Source organism: Chiloscyllium plagiosum, chromosome 42 (genome assembly GCF_004010195.1).
Source record: "Chiloscyllium plagiosum isolate BGI_BamShark_2017 chromosome 42, ASM401019v2, whole genome shotgun sequence".
Classification (NCBI taxonomy): domain Eukaryota; kingdom Metazoa; phylum Chordata; class Chondrichthyes; order Orectolobiformes; family Hemiscylliidae; genus Chiloscyllium; species Chiloscyllium plagiosum.
This window is the reverse complement of record NC_057751.1, coordinates 10,384,625-10,405,418: the sequence shown is the minus strand read 5'-3', so window position 1 is coordinate 10,405,418 and position 20,794 is coordinate 10,384,625. Positions and strand designations below refer to the sequence as shown.

General features: G+C 41.5%; 2 protein-coding genes across 2 annotated transcripts in view; one reads left to right on the top strand and one right to left on the bottom strand.

Annotated features, from left to right (window-relative positions):
• The window catches only part of polm (polymerase (DNA directed), mu), a 267,218-nt gene that overhangs the window by 197,989 nt on the left and 48,435 nt on the right, over positions 1 to 20,794 (bottom strand). The window lies entirely within an intron of this gene.
• Positions 5,232 to 10,388, top strand: LOC122543113 (lysoplasmalogenase-like protein TMEM86A). The gene is made up of 3 exons (XM_043681389.1): positions 5,232 to 5,487; positions 6,950 to 7,202; positions 9,848 to 10,388. The coding sequence occupies exons 1-3, from the start codon at positions 5,455 to 5,457 to the stop codon at positions 10,252 to 10,254; spliced, it is 693 nt and encodes a 230-aa protein (XP_043537324.1). The 5' UTR covers positions 5,232 to 5,454; the 3' UTR covers positions 10,255 to 10,388.

Sequence of the window (20,794 nt, the reverse complement as noted above, 5' to 3'; positions counted from 1 at the left end):
TCTAAACGAACATAAGATTCAGGCCTTTGTGTCTCGTGAATCATACCCCAGTGAAGTGAGCAAGTTGAACATCAGCAAGTTCAATACAAAACAATTAACAGTTATTCAGATTCTTATCAGATGCATTTGATTTTGTCTTTGTTTGGTTCTTGAAATATTTCATATTGCAGATCAATTAGCCTGGAACAGATGACAGGAGAGATTAATTTCCTAAGGCCTACGTGGTACAGCACCTTCTTCTTGGAATGCAGTTAGTGCCTTTCTCGTTCAAAATAAATCACTATCAGGAAAAGTAATTAAATCAGGAAATTCATGTATTCCAAGATCAACTGTTCTCAGGTTTAAACTAATTTCTATGTCTTCAGTTTTCTAATTTTACTTCAAATTTCTGCTTCTTCTTTCTAAATACATTGATGAAAGCTGTGAAAATATTTAACTGGAGATAGTGGCAAAACTGACAGATCTTTCTTCAGCATAAACAGTTCCAAGAATCATGTATATTACTGTCGCAGAAGATATTGCTAAACTTGCAAGGTGGGTATGTAAATAGCAAACCTCTTCTAAAGAGATAGCAAGGTAATATAAGGGCAAAAAGAATGAGGAGGCTACAAACTCCTTTGACAATTAATGTGGCCGAGGAGCAGTAGAGAGATCTGGGCATAAATTTCAACAAACAAACAGTCACACAGGCTAATAAAGCCAGTTTTTAAAAAAGCACTGAGCTCATCTCCAGAGAGATACACTTCAAAAGCAGCAACATTACATTAACTTTACTGAGAACTTTGTTTAGACCATCCTGAGAACAATGTGAATAGTTGTGCTATCATTTTATCAAACGCATAGTGGAAAAGATGCAAAAACTATTGACCAGAATGAAACCAGACCTGGGAGATTACATTTAACATGAAAGATTGGACAAGTTGCAATAGTTTCTTTGCAGAAAGACACAGAAGCATGACCTGATAGAGCTTTTTACGATGAAGGGAGGATTTTACAAAGTAAAACTCAAAAAGATGTTTCTAATTTTTGAGGAAACCAGCACTTGTGATCATAAAAAGAACAGTCACTTCACTAAGAGAAATTCAGCAATGCATGTATTGTACCTTTAAGAGAGAGTGAAAGCTGTTTTGCACCAAGAGCTTGCAGGCACCTGTAATGTGACTAACTAGCAGTCTCAGAGAGTACTGGAAAATTGAAAATATGTAACATTGGCTGTGAAATAAATACCTGAGTTTTGGTTGCTGTTTTGACAACCATTCAAATGTAGCCAATTGGATTAAATTATCCCCCAGGATAGTAAAACCCAAAGAAGTTTGAATTTATTGTTTTTCCCAATCTTGAACCAATGAAACGATCCGATGTTAGGAGTATAAAAAGCAGACATTTTGAAAGTTAGAAGTGAGACCAACTGCCATTGACAGAGTAACTGCCAGTAAAACACTCTTTATCAAAGGTACCTTTTTCAAATGAAACATCTCTGCAGCAAAAGACCCTAAGACGTCCCAGGGAAATCTTCAACCAGAGGGAGACAGACACAGACAACAGCTGCTATATGGTTTTAAAATTAAGTTGATGTAATTTTAATACGGGCTTTTCTTGGAACAGTGTATCATTAGAGAGTTGGAGGCAGATAACAAGCATCGAAGAGAAAGGAGGCTCAGAGTTGTAAATAGTTGTTGTTTAATGTTCACTTTTAGAGTTAAAGAATAAATTGATATTTTTTCTTTAAATAGTGGAATTTGGGAGTTCTCTATCACTCATACTTTAACAGATTATGAGGCAAGGTGATCTTTTCTGGGTGTTTGGTTTAATTAGCAGAAGGTTTCACTGCCGCATCGTAACACCTTTTTATACAGAATACTTTGAAAGGGAATTTGACAACAAAAGACGGAGTTGAAGAAACTAGTACAGGTGCATTTGGGGGGACGTTCAATGAGTACATAATGAAGGAAGCAAATAGAATGATATTTTGATTGGATGAGGTGAAGGTGAGTAGGAAGAGGTCCAGGCAGGGCAGAGACAGAAATCATGGTCCCCAGTGGTGCTCCTGCCTAGATCCCTCGTCTCCTGCCCCAATCTGATGACCTAAACACATTGTCCTGGGCCCTGGGTCGATATGGAGCAAAAATACAAAGAGTCATGATCCCAACCAATGTTATTACTTGATAGGTTGGTTCTCAGACCAAAATCTGGCTTGAAAGTTAATTTTTTGTTTTGTTTTGTTTTTGGTTTTAATGAGATGATCTTCCACTGAAATGCAAGCATGAAACAATACAGAATTGTTTTTAGCAATAAAACAGAAGCTTGTTACACAAAAGAAATGAAGACAAACGTGAATAAACCAAACTATTTATACAACACAAAGGTAAAGATCTTGAAACACACAGAAAACTATATTCTCATTGAGGCAAACAGCACCCCTTTACACTCCTCAAACATCAGACAGAACTCCCATCTCAATCAAATGTAGGGTTTGACTTTGTTGCGGCTTCAATTCCGTGTCTTAAGAATCCTATCACCTTATCCTCGCTTCTTCACAGAATCAAGCTGAGACTTTGTCAGTTTTAAATAACCCCTTCAGGTTTTAGTCAAGCACTTCTTGTTTGGAACTTTAAAACTAAACACTTTGCATAGAGGTAATCTATTTCTTAACAATTCTAAACTATCTCCCTTCTTTTCAAACAACTGATTTACATATCAGCGACAGTCAAGACTGACATATCCAATTTAAGGTTGGCTGTCTCACTTCAGCCAAAAACAACTCCATTCCAAAAACAATGTACTCCACTATTTAAAGTTTTTTTTTCTGGTAAAATCTAACTGCTCCGAAGAAAACAAACAACATCACCCGACTAGCAGTATTTCTTTCTCTCTTACAGCAGTGTATTTCAAACAAATTTAGTATGGCTTCATAACTATTTACAAGTTAACCCTTAACCCATATTTCACAAGTTCAAAATAAATGATATCAAAATATATTGAAATCACACCAGTGAATGAACCAGAATCCAGCTGTCCAAACTGCAGCCATTTTTGAAAATGGAAGTGAGTGCTCTCATCTCAGGTGAAATTGCAGTATTATTTTGGTTGATTTATTTTCAACAACCTGATGCCTGGCACCTGCAGTTGGACAGTTCTTGCTCCAGTGCTGCACTTCTGATCTTCCTTGGGAAAACCATCAAACCATAAGAAGTAAGAACAGGAGTAGGTTGTTCAGCACGTCACCTGCTCCACTATTCAACAGGATAATGGATGTTCTTCCAAAGAACGATAAAGCATATGAACAGGCACTTCAACCCTCCAAGCCTGCACATTTTGCCCTTCCTGACTTAAACTGCCTTCACTTAAAGGAACTGTATCCTTCTATTCTCTTCTTATTCCTTAACATTCCCATGTCCACTTTGCTGTCCTTTCCCTGAAATCTTTGATTCCCCGACTGATCAAAAATCTACAAGGACTCTGTCCCCACAGTTCTCTGTGGCAAGGAATTCCTCCTCATCTCAGCCTTGATTCATTTAGTTATTCTGAGACGATGCCCTCTGACACTCTCCCATGAGGGAAACATCCTCTCAGCATTTACCCCATCAAGCCCCACAAGAATCCTCTTTAATTGAATGAGATCACCTCTCATTCATTTAAAGTCCAGTAAGTACAGTCTCAAACTGTTTAGCATTTGCTCATCAGACAATTCCTCCACCCCTGGGATTAACCTAGTGAACCTTCTCTGAACTGCCTCCAATGAAATAATATCTTTCCTAAAATAAAGAGATGTCCTCACCAGCACCTTGTACAGCTTCAGTACGAAATGTCAGTTCAAGTCTTTTCCAAGGGTAGAGGTGTCAAAAACTCAAAGGCATAGATTTAAGGTGATAGGGGACAAATTTAAGAGAGACTTGAGTGGCAACTTTGCCACATAGGGAATGAGCTGCCAGAGGAAGTGCAGAGACAAGTACAATTCCAACATTTGGATACGTGCGTGAATAGGAAAGGTTTAGAGGCACATAGGTCAACCAAGATCGGAGAGAAAATGTACGTGTCATGGATCTTCTGGAGCGTGAGGAGGGCGAAAACATTGCTGAATTTCTTGAGAGGTGGCTCCTGGAGTTGCTGGGGTTGGAGATCGAGTTAGGCCGGGTGAGTACGGAGCGGGCCCACCGGATCACGATGCGCAGGTCCAGGTCAGATCAGCGCCCCACCCCACTTTATAGTGCGACTGCAGCACTATAAAGAAAAACAGTTAATAATAGAAACATCCAGAAGACTGGGAAGAGATGCACATGCTCTGGTTTATAAAAGTTCGAGGATAATGTTTTTTCAAGACTTTTCTGGGGCCATAGTTAAGAAAAGGAAGACTTTTGATGATGTAAAGAAAAACAAAATTAAGAGGGACATGGGTCAAATGCAGGCAAATGGGACGAGTAGTGGGGTGACTTATAAAATTTTTCACTGTTTTGTACAATAAATTTCTTTGCTTTTCTCTTGTAATTCAGTTTAGGATCCCCAGTCGGCATGGATGAGTTGGGCCAAAGGGTCTGTTTCCATGCTGTATGACTCTATGACTGAACGGGGAATCACATTTGGGGATTTTATTGTTTCTTGAGTCCTGTTCACACTATTCACAAATTGTTTCTCAGAAATATGGGGTCAATAACTGGCATTTCAGCACTGGACACCAATTTGCTGATTAGACAGACAGGAGGCTGGAAGAACACAGCAAGCCAGGCAACATCAGGAGGCGGAGAAGTCAACATTTCAGATGTAACCCTCCTTCAGGACTGGGGGTGGGTGTCAGGGGAGCTGCAGATAAAGGGGGTGGCAGGGGCAGGGTAGTGAAGTGGGGATAGGTGAAGACAGGCATAGCGTACCTATCCCTACTTCACGACCTTTCTCCACCACCTCCTTTATTATCTGCACCTCCCGCTACACCCACCCCCAAGTCCTGAAGGAGGGTTACACCTGAAATGTTGATTTCTCCACCTCCTGATGTTGCCTGGCTTGCTGTGTTCTTCCAGCCTCCTGCCTGTCTACTTTAGATTCCAGCATCTGCAGTTTGTTTTGTCTCTAATCAATTTGTTAATGTCAGATATCACCCTTTACAAATTACATTTTGCTATCGTTCCTGACAATTTTGTGGTCCTCCCGAATTGTCATAACGTGTTCTGCATTTTTGCGGAAGCAGCCAATTTGCAAGGACCAATCCCCTCTTTGATTCTTTCGTGTCCTCCCACTAAAGGAGGGTGGATTATCGTACAAGTAAAAGCTTGTCTGCAGCCCGCAGCAGGCAGGTTTGTACAGAAGTCAGTTCTGATAAAGTCCGGCTTCTTGCCTGGACTTCACATCAAACAACTCGGAAGGCAGAGCAGAGAAACTAATGGGGTGTGGACAAACTGAAGTTTGTGGTGTTCCTTTGCCATGTTGTGAGTGACTGATCCGGTTGGGAGCGATCAAACAGCAATGACTTTGAAATGGAATACAGTCGCATTTCAAGTAAGGAATTTATTTAAAACATGCGTCTGCGGGATGTCGGTTCCACCCATGTAACCTCCCTGTCAGGATTAGAAGAGCTTTTCTGCCTTCTTTCGGAATGGTATTCACTTTATTCTGTCACTTTCCACGCTCCTTCTGAAAGAATGAATTCTTTTATGTTCTACGAAATAAACATTTTCCTTGTCGATCGAGCCAGGGTGTCAGTGCCTGGACTGCGATGACTCTGAACAATCATTTCAAATACAATTGTGCTCTGTGAAGGCGCACGCGTTGCATGGCAAGCAACAGCAAGAACCCTGACTCACTTTCCCCATGCTTCGAAAAATGAAGACTAGTATTCGACTTATGAACTATAGTGACGGATTTGCTGACTGAAAATAATCCCTTCATCTGTTTCTGGCTAGGCTGGGAATCACCGTGCGTAAAAAAAGTTAGTACTGAGTGAATGTGGTCAGGCCGGTATCCTGGACTGGTTTGGGTGAGCTGAAGGAGTGTGAGAGACAATTCCCAATTTTTTTTTTCCACTGCACTTGATTTGCATTTTTCTAAAATCTTATTTATCCTCCTCCTGGAGGATGTATGACTTGAGTTGGTTGGCAAGTGTACATTATGGTGAGGCACAACACGTTCCAGCTTTGTGGGCCAGGCCGGGTGAACTCAGGTCTTTGCCGCTCTGTAGATTTTCCTATGTTTACTTAGACCTATTCTGTAATCAACATTCACGGGTTCCTGAGCATGACCCAGCCTCTACTGCTAATTGTTGTTCTGCTGGAAAACCACATAACTTCCTTCCAAGGCTAAATTTTGTTTGTTTGACCTTCCACAGGAGATATTGTAGTGCAAGTATGTATTCTCCCACAATGTGGCAAAACACATCAGCAAAATTCATTAGTTCAATGAAGCAGACCTCCTCTTTGAGTTTTAAGACAATGAACTCCAGTCTGATGGACTAAATAGTTGTCTATCGCTGTGAGCCACAGTTAGCAAAGGAACAGATTATTAATCTTGGTCTGGACATCAGTTTGCAATCTACATTTGGCATCAGATACCCATGATGGAAAATTATTTTTAAAAAACGTGAGAAGTTGAAGTGGACAGGATAAGGTGTGACTGTAAACTAGAGCTGAATTACATTTGTTGTTTTAACTTGTACATTAAGAAATCGTCTCTTAGTTAGGACGTTGGAGAGCTGCTGGCACAAGTGGAACTGTACCCCAGTAAGAAGAAACTGCACCGTGTAAAACAGAGATAATCGGACGGTTCAAAAATCTGAACATTTTTGGAAGAACAGAACTATGAACAATACTCTGTGATTCTTAACTTTTGTAGAATTCGCCCAAAATTGAAACACCACTCCAATTATGCAATTCGATTCACTTGAGACAAAATATCAGAAATCACCTGAGAAATAATGCTGCTTTTTTAAAAGTCTAATAAGCTGTTATTTGTTTTCTTCCTGAAGGAGCTGTGCAGATTTGTACCCTTCCTGCTGAGTGTCTGTATTTACTTTGTATTGGCACCACAGTCTTCCTGTCCCTTGTGGGTGAAGGCCTTTTTCAAATGCTTGCCCATTTTGTTTCTGTGTACATACATTTTGACTCATGAAATAAACATGTACACACATCCCAAAGCTCAAAAGCTCCTTGCAGGCCTCCTATTTTCAGCAGCAGGAGATATCTTCCGGACCACTTCTCCACAGCTATATCATTGCTATGGTAAGTGCTGGAAAATAGGTTAAAGATTTGCAGTTTCTAGAGATAGTGTAAATGTTAAACAGTATTTACTGACATATTTCAGTGAAACCTCTGGGAGAGATATAAAAGGTTTTGAGGGACATACATGGAGTGGAGAACTGGAGGGAAGGGTTTTGTTTCCATCTGACTTCCATGATATTGCTTCAAAAATTTATGATGTTATGGGACTGAGTAGATATGATTGTTATTACCCATGGGGAAACAATTGAGGTGTGACCAATTTTGATCTAAAATTTGAAACAATGAAAGTGGTCAAAAGATTGCAATTTTACAATTTAAAACTAAGCCAGAGGAAAATAAACATCACACCACAAAATGAACTGTGGACTTAAATATTGCAAAGAAAAAAGCTACTGTTTTCAGTCATTGCTGCAAACTCTATGTCCTAGCTACGAACTGTACCTTGCTCCCTGATGACAATCTGAGACTGACAGATTCTTTTCATACAGTTGGTTCATATTTGACTCTTAAAGTGGGATTCCAATGCCATGTCTTTTCCTTCATGAAAATCTCTTATTTCCATCTTAGTAACATTGTGCGCTTCTACACATGCCTCTGGCTCTCTATATTGTAAATGCTTATCCATGTTACTGTTATCTTCAGATTGATTGTTCCACTACTCTTCTGATTGGCCTCCAACTTAACAACTTGCAAAAACTTGAGCTGCCCCAAAACTCTGACTGTATTTAAACTCACACCAAATCCCACTCGGCCATCACCATTGCTCACTCCTTTTATCTTTATTAACATGACGTGTTTGTTCCCAAGAAAACTTTCTCCAGCCCTACAACTCTTTCAAATTTCTGCAACATTCTAATTTTGGCACCTTCTGCAATCTCCGTTTTCACTGGTCCACAACCGTGCCATGCCTTCAGCTGTCTGTACCAATCTGTGGAATATCCACCGGAAGTTCACACTTGAAATCACTCCCTGAATCTGACCTCTATCTCTAATATTAGGAGAAAATCCAAGAAATGGGTCAGACAGTGTTTGTTTGTAATCAGAATGGCCTTAGTTCACATTTGCCTGAAGACAGATAATCAGCTAAGCTTCTCAAGCTTTTCACTGGCAAGTGACAAATTTGATCCTCTTATGCGCCTGTGAACTATATTATGGGATGGTTGACCAGTGGCAAATGGTATTCAATCTGAATAAATGTGAAGGGATGCACATGGGCAGGACAAATAAGGCAAGAGAATGCATATGAATGGTAGGACCTTGAGAAGCAATGAGGATCAGAGAGACCTTGGTATGTGTATGTCCACTGGTCCCTGAAGGTTTCCCGACAGGTGGATAAAATAGTTAAGAAATCATAAGGTATTATTACACTTTATTAGCAGAGGCAGAGAGTTTAAGATGATGGAGGTAATGCTTGACCCATACAAAATATTGGTTAGGCCACAGCTAGAGTAATTAGTGCAATTCTGAAATCCACATGACGGAACAGATTGACTGCACTGGGGAAGGTTCAGAGTAGATTTATCAAGATGTTCCCTGGGCTGAAGAGCTTGAGCAATCAAGAGAGATTGGGAAGGCTGGAATTGTTTTCCTTCAAGCAGAGGAGACTGAGAGGGATGTGATTGAGTTGTATAATGTTGTGAGGGGCAATAGAAAGGGTAGAGAGGAAGGAACCTTTGCCTTTGGTGGAGGGATCAATAACCAGAGGCATAAATTTAAGATAAAGGGCAGCACGTTTAGATAGGAAGTGAGGAAACAATTTTTTTCAACCAGAGGGTGGTGAAAGTCTGACACACACTGCCTATATGGGTGGTAGAGGCAAAAACCCTCATAACATTTGAACAATATTTTGGTGTGCACTTGTGAAGCAAGGTGTCCAAGACTCTGGGCCTAATGTTGGCAAATAGAATTGGAATACTGAGATGCTTGTTTTTTTGAACAGTTCAAATCCAATGAGCCAAAAGGTATTTTTTTTCTGTGCTGCAGACCTTGATGACTGTATGACATAAAGACATCAGCCAGCTAAGCACTAAGTTTTCAAAATTAGATGGCTTGAGGTTTGAATCCTAGTTTTTGCTGAGCTGGCTTATTTGGTCAAGAAAACAGTTTGGTTATAATAAACGGCCTCCGTGTTCACTGGCTCAAAGAAAGGAAAATTAGTGCATTTTCCCAATCCACATTACTATCCCGGTGAAGCAGGTGGAATGTATAATTTGTGAGGATGTCAACTGACATGGCCCTCTTGTGGCTCAGTGGTAGTGTCCCTATCCCTGGACCAGAAGGCCGGAGTTCAAGTCTGCTCTAGAGGTGAGTAACAACATTGCTGAACAGGTTGATTAGAAAATATAGGTTAAATGAAAATAATTCCGACAAAGATTTCATCAGATAGTATTACTGTTCTGACCAGATGAGGAATAACAAACTTGCTGTGCCGCAGAGAGGTTTAAAAAAAAAAATCTGCTTCAGGGAAGGGCCAAAATAATCAAATGGAAAATACAAAGTTTTAAGTCAACTTTATCCGTCTGGCAGTCACAGGTTAAAAATGTGTGCATCAGAGAAAGATGGTATGTGAAAGCATCAATAGAACACATTAAGAAGATAATGAGAATGTAATGATTTAGTTTAGAGGAAGTTTTTTTTTCTTTCAGGAGAATCCATGTTTGGACTTGTGCACATTTTCTACATCTGGATGTTTGGCATAAAACCTCTAAACCTGTTAGCAGGTATTTTCCTCGTGGCTGTTGGCACCATATATATGCTGTTCCTAAAAAGATGCGTCTGGGACCAAAAGCCCTTCCAGTGGGCAGCCTACATCTACATCTTATTAATTGGAACTATGGCCTGGCGTGCTAGTGCTGGCACACTTTTCAGTCCGAACTGGTCCTGGATCAAATTGTTTGCCACAATTGGAGGAATACTTTTTATAGTATCTGATTTCACTTATGCTGTCAGCATGTATTGCTTTCCCATGTATAATGCTGGAATTATTACAGCTACCTATTATACAGCACAGATGTTTATCACACTTTCAATTGTAAAGACTAAGAATGAGTGATCAAAAATCAAAAGGAAAGCAAGTTGCCAGTCTTCAATAATGAAGTGTTGACGAGTTTTGTGTATGTCATTCTGCAGCTGATAAGATATTAAGGAAATGCCTACTGGAAATAAAGGTCAATTATTTTCACTGAAGCAAAGATATACGCCTTATTTTTGCCTTCATTTCCCCTTCTTTTAGCTCAAGCTCTCAAAAAAATCCAAAGGAAACAAAATCATTTCCTCTAAAATGTTGACTTCTGTTGCACACGGAACATTCATGTCCCATCAGCTCGAACTGAAATTCTGCAACACAGGAAGTATTTTCCATCAAACATAATTACACTGAATTTACAGAACAAAAACAAGCCATTTGTCCAAAAGCAGCTCTAACACCCTTTCAGGCAATGAGTTCCAGATACTCGCAACCCTGTGGATTAAATTATTCCCCTCGAAACATTCTTCCTCCTTACTTTCAGACTGTGCCCTAGTTAAGGATCCCTCTACTAAAGAGAAATGTTTCTCCTCGACCCTGTTAATGGTCCTAAGAGTTTTGTACACCTCAATCAGATGCCTCACTCAGTAATCAAAGAAAACAAGCCCAGCCTATTTAGTCTATCTTCATAGCTCAGTCACTATCTGATTGAATTTCCTCTGCATCCTCTTTACAGGAATCACGTGCTGCAGTGTGCTGACTATATTACAGTGTGGTGATCATAAGTTGCTTGCTTTTGTATCCTTTCAGAAAATGTTAGTACATATTCTTCAAGGCATTACAACATACCACTTGCATAAGTTCAAGATAATCAGGCACAGCCAACCTGGTTTAGTCAAAGGGAAGTCATGTTTAACTTGTTTATAGGAGTTATTTCAATAAGTTAAGATCTGCTGCAAATAAAGGAAACCCAGTGTTTTCATTGTGTTTAGATTTCCAGAAGGCAGTAAATAAGGTGCTAAATCAAAGTTTATTCAGAAAATAAAAGCTTATGGTGTTAGTGGTAACATAGATGGAAGTTTGACTTGCAAACAGGAAGCAGACAATAGGAAAAGATGGGTCTTTTTCAGGATGGCAGGATGTCACCAAGTGTGTGCTACAGGGATCACTGCTGAGGCCTCAACTATTTTTTATAAATTGCAATGATTTAGATGAACAGACCAAATGTACAGCAGATAAATTTGCTGATAAAGTTAGGTAGGAAAGTGAATTGTGAAGAAAACCTAAGAAGGCCACAAATGGATACAAATAGCTCATTTGAGTGGGCAAAGATCTAGCAAATGCAGCAAAGTGTGCAACTGTCCATTTTCGCAGGAAGAATAAGGAAAAAGAAAGGACATTATATAAATTGTGAGAGGGTGCAGTGCTCTGAGATGCAGAGAGATATAGGTGTCCTAGCCCATGAATTGCACAAGGTTGAATGTAGGTACAGTGAGTAATCAGGAAAACGAATGTTATGGTTTATTCTAAAGGGAATTAAACACAAGAGGGAGGTTATGCTTTAGTTATACAGAGCATTGGCAAGACATGTCTGAAGTACTGTGTAGATTCACTTGTACGTAGGTCACCATACTTAAAGGATGTTACTATGCTGGAAGCAGTTCAGGAAAGGTTTAGTGGATTAATATCTAGAATGAGTGGGTTGCGTTAAAAGGAAGGGCTACACAGGCTATGCCTGTATACTCGGAGTGTAGGAAAATCAAAGATGACTGAATTGAAACACAGAAGATCCCAAGGAGATTTGGTGGATAGTGAAAGGATGTTTCCTCTCGGGGGAGAATCTAGAATTCGAGGTCATAGTTTAAAAATCAGAGGACATCCATTTAACTCACAGACAAGGAACATTCTTCCTCTCAGAGGGTGCTGAGTGTTTTAGATTCCTTTCCTCAAAAGTGAATATAGATTCTTTACCTTTTTTTTTGTCAGAGGTGGATGGATTCATTACCAAGGCACTAATAGATTAATCAAGGACGAAGTAATTCCACAGAGGTCGGTATCCCTTCAATCAAGTCATCCTTTATTAACTGTCCTTGACTTTAGTACTGCCTCATTCTGAGTCAACTCTCAGTGTCAATATCCCTCAGCTGCCACTTTTTTCTCTGTCAGCCAGGGCTCCCTGATTGATCCAGATTAACTGCCTCAAAAGGGAATTCAGATTCTTGGAGGTCAAGCTGGCTGACCTCATTTCAATCACTACACTTGTAATACAAATTAAATGTCTTAAAGATACAGTACAAGTACATTCCCACTAAGGACAAAACATCCTTTATAAACTAAAAAGAAACAAAAGCATTTGTGTCATACCCAAACATGACTCGTATAATACTCACACCAGAGTCCATGCATCTAACACCTTGGTCAGTTCAATCATTTGTGATTTCAACTTCATTATTGATTCACTGGTGGCCCCTCACACTTGAGGATGATTCTCTTCCACTCTCATGGTGTGTACATAGGTGGCTGCGCTGACCAATGCGGTTTTTGCAGACTAGGTTTCACTTATGGCAGAAGGTGATCACGAGGAGAGATGGGGAGGCTTTGGTGTACCACACACTCCTTTTCCCTGTTTTCATCTAGCTTCCACTTTTTCCCAATGGCAAGTATTGAGGTACTCCACACTTTCCTGGATGCTCCTCCTCCACTTTGGATGGTCTTGGGCCAGTGAATCCCAAGTATTTGTGGAAATGCCTACAATTTGCCACTGAGGCCTTGAGGGTATCACTGAAGCCCTTCCTCTGTCCATCTGGGGCTCATCTGCTGTTTCAGAGCTGGGAGAAGAGCACCTGCTTGGAAAGCTTCATGTCAGTCATATGGACAATGTGCCCAGCCTATTGTAACCAATCAACACTTAACCTCACTGCTGCCAAGCTCCCTACTGGAGTAGAGCAAACTTACAGAACCAGTGGGAAATTATTTAACTGCCACCACCTTCAAGCCAAAACCAAAGTCAGACCAACCAGTAGCATTGAACGGCAGTAAACAGAAGCTTCTGTATCTCAGAGGATGGACTCCAGACCATCAGCATCTTTATGGAGGCAAATTAGAGCATGTGCCTCACTCTCAGCATCTGCAAACCAAAGGTCCTCCACAAACCTGGCCCAGCATGGTGCAGCGAACCCCTGATCATCAAGGCCTTTGAAAAGGTTGACCATTTTCAATACCTCAGGACTGTCCTGTCAGCCAAAGCAGCTATTAATGAAGAGATCCAGCACTGCCTCCAGTATGTTCGTGCAGCCTTTGGCCACCTGAAGAGTGTGTTCAAGAATAACAACATCAGATCAGAGACCAAGGTCTTGATTCCCACCTCCTATATGGTTCTGAGACGTGGACTATCTGCAGCAGACACCTCCCACAGTAGTACCAGTAACGCTGCCTGTGCAAGATCCTGAGAATCCGATCTGAAAAATGTGTTGCTGGAAAAGCGCAGCAGGTCAGGCAGCATCAAAGGAGCAGGAGAATCGGCGTTTCAGGCATAAGCCCTTCTTCAGGCCAGAAGAAGGGCTTATGCCCAAAACGTTGATTCTCCTGCTCCTTTGATGCTGCCTGACCTGCTGCGCTTTTCCAGCAACACATTTTTTAGCTCTGATCTCCAGCATCTGCAGCCCTCACTTTCTCCTGAGAATCCAATGGTAAGAAAGATGCACCAACACCAGCAACCTTGACCGGGCCAACACTGAGGCACTGACCACCCTTCAACTTATAGTTTAAATTGCATATAGCTTCTTGTTGGAGCCTTCACGCACCTGAGCTTCAATGCACTCAGATTGACATAACCTCTTCAATGTATTATTCCAAGACATCTGGTTTGAGTCTGGCACTAACACTAACTCCTCACTCTAAGGTGGCCTAGTTCACTGTGTACACTACCGTTCTCAGGAAAACTGATCTACATCGCCATTTTTTCCAAGGATTTCACACCTGATCACCTAAAGTCATAAATGAAACTAAAACCCTCTGTCTCTCTCAGCTTTTATAGAATAAAGTCCCTACACAGTGGAAGCAGGCCATTCAACCCAAGTCCACATCAACTCTCTGAAGAGTATTCCACCGAGACTCAGACCCATATCCCTGTAACTTTGGCTAATTTATACATCCTTGGATGCTATGGGCAATTTAGCATGACCAATCCATTTAACCTGCACTTCTTTTGGATGGCTGGAAAAAATGAGAGCACCTAGAGGAAACCCACACAGACACAGGGAGAATGTGCAAATTCCACACAGACAGTCACCTGAGTCTGGGATTGAACCCAGGTCTGTAGCACTATAAGGCAGCAATGCTAACCACTGAGCTACCAGGCTGCTTTGGATGTTTTCCTTCAGCTGACAAACTCCAAATTCCAGAACTCTCTCATAAACCTCTGAGGCCCCATTATTTACCATGCAACATCACAAAACAATCTAAATAACCAAATTTCCATGAGCACTGCAAAAAACCTACTTACTCTAAAGACTGCCTTCAAAGCAAATCTTAGCAGGACTTATACACTTAATGGTAAGGTCCTAGGGAGCGTTGTTGCACAAAGACACCTTGGAGTGCAGGTTCATAGCTCCTTGAAAGTGGAGTCGCAGGTGGATAGGATAGTGAAGAAGGCGTTTGGTATGCTTTCTTTTATTGGTCAGAGTATTAAATGCAGGAGTTGGGAGGATCTATTGCAGCTCTACAGGACATTGGTTAGGCCACTGTTGAAAATATTGCGTGCAATTCTGGTCTCCTCCTTATAAGAAAGATGTTGTGAAACCTGAACGGGTTCAGAAAAGATTTACAAGGATGTTGCCAGGGTTGGAGAATTTGAGTTATCGGGAGAGGCTGAACAGGCTGGGGCTGTTTTCCCTGGAGTGTCGAAGGCTGAGGGGTGACCTTACAGAGGTTTACAAAATTATGAGGGGCATGGATAGAATAATAGATAAAGTCTTTTCCTTGGGCTGGGGGAGTCCAGAACTAGAGGATATAGATTTAGGGTGAGAGGGGAAAGATATAAAAGAGACATAAGGGGCAACTTTTTCACACAGAGGGTGGTACGTGTGTGGAATGAGCTGCCGGAGGAAGTGGTGGAGGCTGGTACAATTGCAACATTTAACAGGCATTTGAATGGGTATATGAATAGGAAGGGTTTGGAGGGACATGGACCGGGTTGGTGGGACTAGACTGGGTTGGGATACCTGGTCGGCATGGGCGGGTTGGACCATGCTGTACATTTCTATGACTCTAAAAGACGTTTTTAAAATAAATCACCATGTGACTTTCAAATTAAATAGTTACTTCAGACACACAGAAACCCCACTGCTTACTAAATCAAAAAACAGAAAACCGAACTGACAACAAATAACATTGAACATTATGTACGTGAACCTGCACTTCAAAACACAAGTTTCGGAGACTTTTTCACCAGAAAACAAAATAAATTGTTGGGTATTTGGCATTTAGTTTTGAAGGTCAGAATGTTTTGTTATGATTAGGCAAGAACACCCATAGCTTGAAGGAAGCCTTTTTGAGTTGGCCAATTTGCGGAAGTCTTGGCTGAAGCTGGATGTATAAACAGTTACTCTGAATAAAGGAGATGGTTTAGAACTGTTAGGAAATGGGTTCCTGAAGTATCAGCAGTTTGGTTCAGACCAGCAGCTTTTAGTTAGAACCCAGAAGGAATAATTTGGAGTTGACAAAGTCTAAGCTCAATTTTATGAAGGTTTCTGGAAGAAGCCTTCAAGATTGAGGATTGATACCACAACTAGGTCAAACCCTCAGTGTGACAGAGAAAGAAATTCTCTCTTAAGTCTGAACATTGTAAATGAGTGCTGTTAAGAATAATGGGATTGTTGTTTATGTATTCAAAATCTTTAAATTTGCAGGTTATGTAAATAATTTATTCTATTTTATCTTAATTTCTTTGCACAACAAACATGCTTTGTTGTTAAAATCAAATCTGCAATATTGTGTGTTTATGTATCATTGTAAGACACCTCATGAAAACCATAAAAAGACCAATATGATGCATCAAGCCAGTCTTCAGGCAGGGATCTGAGTTGTCCAGTAATAACATCAAGTGGGATTACTATATAATCCAGGGCAGTGACAGCCAAGTTTGCTGCAAACTGAAGACCACATTTCAGCTCCAGTGCTTTTGATTACATATATTTGTAATGTTCTCCTGTGCACTTTAATAAAAGTGTGAGCTCATTTGGTGAAATTGTTTAATTAAAAACAGGACATCAATTAGCTTTAAAGGCATTCTGAGGCCTACAATTGAGAATATGTCCATGACTGTACTGCCTTTTACAATCCTGTTAGCTATGAAATTGGCACTTGCACTCCCTTAGACTTCTTAATGTCGAGTTGTTTGTGTATATTTGCACATTGTCTTTGTGATAAATAAGCAGTGAGCAAAACTTGCTCGAGAAATCAAATCCCTCCCTTTTATAAATAACTCCACTAATAGATCCAAAGAGAAGGGGACAGTGACATTGCGGTGAGACTAGTATTCCAGAAACTAAGGCTCATGTCCTGAGAACATGGACTCAAATTCCAACACAGCAGGAGGTGAAACTGTTCCTCAATTAATGATGAATTCAGAATTAACGGTGACCGTGAAACTGTATTGGATTGTAATAAAGGTCATTCTGATACACAAATTACCTTTCGAGAAGGAAACATGCTATCATTTCTTCATCGAGCTGAGATGTGTTACCAGACATACATCTGAAATAGCCCAGCAAATCTCTCAGCTGTACCAAACCATTACAGAAAAGTCATAAATGAATAAAACTGAGCAGAACTGGGCAGTCCATCTAGATTGAGTGAGGCTTCAGAAGTGACAATGACACATCCAACTCTATCAATTCTGCACAGTCCTCCTCACTAATGGCTGAGGCCTTATGCAAAAACTGAGATAGCTGACACACCAAATATTTAAGCAACATTTCTGTCACAGTCATAATCTCCAATGGTTCCAGAGCTGAGAGGTTGTAGGGGGAGGTGGAAATCTGTAACAACAGGACGATAAGCACCTGCAAAAGTGCGAGGTGGTTATCAAACCTTGTGGGTTTGGAGTGTGGGGCTAGAAGAGAAGGCTGGGTTGGGAGGGTTCTTCAGACTGAAGGTATTGAAGTGGAGAGCATCTAATTTTACGCTGGCTTTGTCAGGACAGAAATTAGCCTCAAAGTGAAACCAAATAAAAAGTGAAAGGACTGCGGATGCTTTAAGTCAGAAACAAAAACAGAAATTGCTGGAAAAGCTCAGCAGGTCTAACATCATCTGTGCAGAGAAATCAGATTTAATTTTTTCAGATCCGGTGACTCTTCCTCAGAACTAATGGTAGCTCGGAAAACGTCGGTTTTTATGCAGAAGATAGGGTTGGGGGACGGGGTAAGGAATAATGATAGGTGGAGATAGAACCCGAAGAGAGACAAGAACAGTTGAACAAACAAAGGAGTGGGTAACGATAAAGCTAGGAGGGTGAGTAGCTGTTAATGGAGACTGGCACCCCCTCACCCATTCCAATCTATCTACCCCAAACTGACTGCACTCTGTGTGCTCAGATCCAACTGTTACTTTGTTATTAAGTCTGCCGATAAGGGTAGTGCTGTTGTAGTTGTCACACTGACCTCTACATTATAGAGACTGAGCACCAGCTCTCAGATGCCTCCTCCTATCTCCCCCTGGACCATGACCTCATCATGGACCATCATACTATTGTATCAAATATGGTCACAAACCTAATTTCATCTGGTGGTCTCCCCCCACTGCCTCCAAACAGATAGTATTCCAAATCCGCACAGCTTGCTTCTACCTCCTTCTCAAAATCCACAATCAGGACTGCCTGGACAGACCCATTGTTTCTGCCTGCTTTTGCCCCTCACAACTCATCTCCCCTGGTCCTGTCCCTGCTCACTTACATCCGCGATTCCTCTGACGCTTTATGCCAGTTTCGCTATTTCCAGTTTGCAGGCACCAGCCGCCTCGTCTTCACCATGGATGTGCAACCTCTTTACACATCCATCCCCCACCATGATGGTCTCAGGGCTCTCTGCTTCTTCCTGGAACAAAGGCCTGAACCATCCTCATCCATCACCACCTTCCTCCACCTGACCAAGCTCATCCTCACCCGAAACAACTTACCTTTAAACTCCTCTCATTTTCTTCAGGTCAGAGGGGTGGCATAGGCCCCAGTTCTGCCTGTCTCTTTGTGGGGTACATGGAACATTCCTTGTTCCAATCCTATTCTGGACCCCAGCCACAACTCTCTCTCTGATTTATCAATCATATCATCGGTGCTGTCTCCCTCTTTGTCCAGAATTGGAAAGGTTTATCAATTTCACTTCCAAATGCCACCCTGCCCTTGCTTTCACCTGGTCCATTTCTGACTCCTCCTTTACTTTTCTGAACATTTCTGTTTCTGGGAACAGACTGGCTAATTATATCTACTATAAACCCACCAACTCCCACAGTTACCTGCATCAAACATCCTCACACTCTGACTCTTATAAAGACGCTATTCCATTCTCCCAATTCATCTGTCTCCATTGCACATGTTCCAATGATGCCACCTTCGATAAGGGAAACTTTGAAATGTCCACCTTCTTCCTCAACCAAGAATTCCCCAGCACTGTTGTTGATAGGGCCTGCAACAGGTCTGATCCATCTCCCACATTTCAGCCCTCACCCCCTCTCTTCCCTCCCGCAACAGCGATAGGGTTCCCCTGTCCTTATCTACCATCCCAACAGCATCCACATCCAGAAAATCATTAGCTGCCATTTCTGCCATCTCCAGCAAGATGCCATCACCAGATACATATTCCACTCCCCTCTCTTGCCCGCCTTTCACAGGGACCAATCCCTCCAAGACATCCTATTCTACCCTTCCTTTAGTTCCAACATCCCCCCACAGCCGATGGCACCTACCCCAACAATGGCCAAAGGTGTAACACTTGCCCATTTATCTCCTCCCTCCTCAGTATCCAAGCACCCAAACATATCTCCCAGGTGAAACAATGCTTTACCTGCACTTTACACAATCTTGGCAAATGAATTCACTGCTCACAATGTGTCTCCTCTACTTTGGGGAAACAAAGCAAAGGCTGGGTAACCACTTTGCAAAACACTTTCTGCCCACTAAAATGACCCTGAGCTTCCAGTTGCTTGCCCTTCAACACCTTGTTCCCTTGATAATATCTTTGTCTTAGGCTTGCTGCAGTGCAGCAAAGCTCTGCATCAGCTGGAAAAATAATACCTCATTTTCTACTTGGGCACCCTGCAGCCTTCAGGACTCAATACAGAGTTCAATAATGTTAGGATTTGACTATGTTCCAGCCCCCACCCCCTCACCTAGGCCTTGTGATGTCATAGACTGCTATTACACACGACCTATTTTCAGCCACTAATAGTCTCCATTAACAGCTATTCACCCTCCTATCCAGATCACTATCCTTTTTCTGTTTAATTGTTCCTCTCTCTTTACATCCTATCCCCATCAATTGTTTACTCCTTACCACCGACTATCTTCTGCATTTTCCAAACTACCATCAATTTTGAGGAAGGGTCTCCAGGATCCAAAATGTTAACTCTGATTTCTCTGCACAGATGCTGACAGACCTGCTGAGCTTTTCCAACAATTTCTGTTTCTGTTGCTGTTGTCAAAGATCAGCCAGTTAGGCCACGCCCAGCCTTAAAAAAAATTACGAGGGATTAAAGTGGCCTTGCAATTGATGCGATTCGGTTAGACCTATATGACAGCAATTGCATTTCCTGTGTTGTGTAAATACCATCAAGTCAGGGGATCAACCTTGGTTGAATAAGAAGTGCAGAAGAGGTCAACTGAGGTGAAGCTACAAAACAGAACCACATGCACTTTAAATAGTGGAAGCACCATGCAATGGACAGAGTTTAGTAATCCTCGTAATCCACAAGTCAAATCAAACTCTACAATCCTATCACCTCTCGATGTGATTGTGCTGAGCAATTAATCAACAAACAGGATGAGATGGATTCAGAAATAAACCATTCCCACTGAAAGGAAAGTCAAGTACATCAATGTAAGAGACAAAGCTGAATCACTGGTAACTATATTCATCCAGAAATGTGGAATGGATGATCCACCTCAACTTCCTTCAGAGCTCCCAGCATCACAGAAGCCAACCTTTAGCCCAATTTGATTCACTCCATTGGATCACAAGGAATAACTGAAGGTACTGAATACTGGAAAGGCCATGGACCCTGGCAACATTCCAGCAGCAGTACTGATGAATTATGCTCCAGACCTAGCCATGGCCATAGCCAATTTGTTCCAGTGCAGCTGTTACACTGGCAATTCCCAAAGCATGTGAAAACCTGGAGAAAGTGAGACTGCAGGTGCTGAAGATCAGAGTCGAGAGTGTGGTGCTGGAAAAGCACAGCAGGTCAGGCAGCATCCGAGCAGCAAGACAATTGATGTTTTGAAATGTCGATTCTCCTGCTCCTCAGATGGTGCCTGACCTGCTGTGCTTTTCCAGCACCACACTCTCGACTCTGATCTTCAGCACCTGCAGTCCTCACTTTCTCCTAGCTTATTTTAACCCCAGTGCGAAGCTTCTTG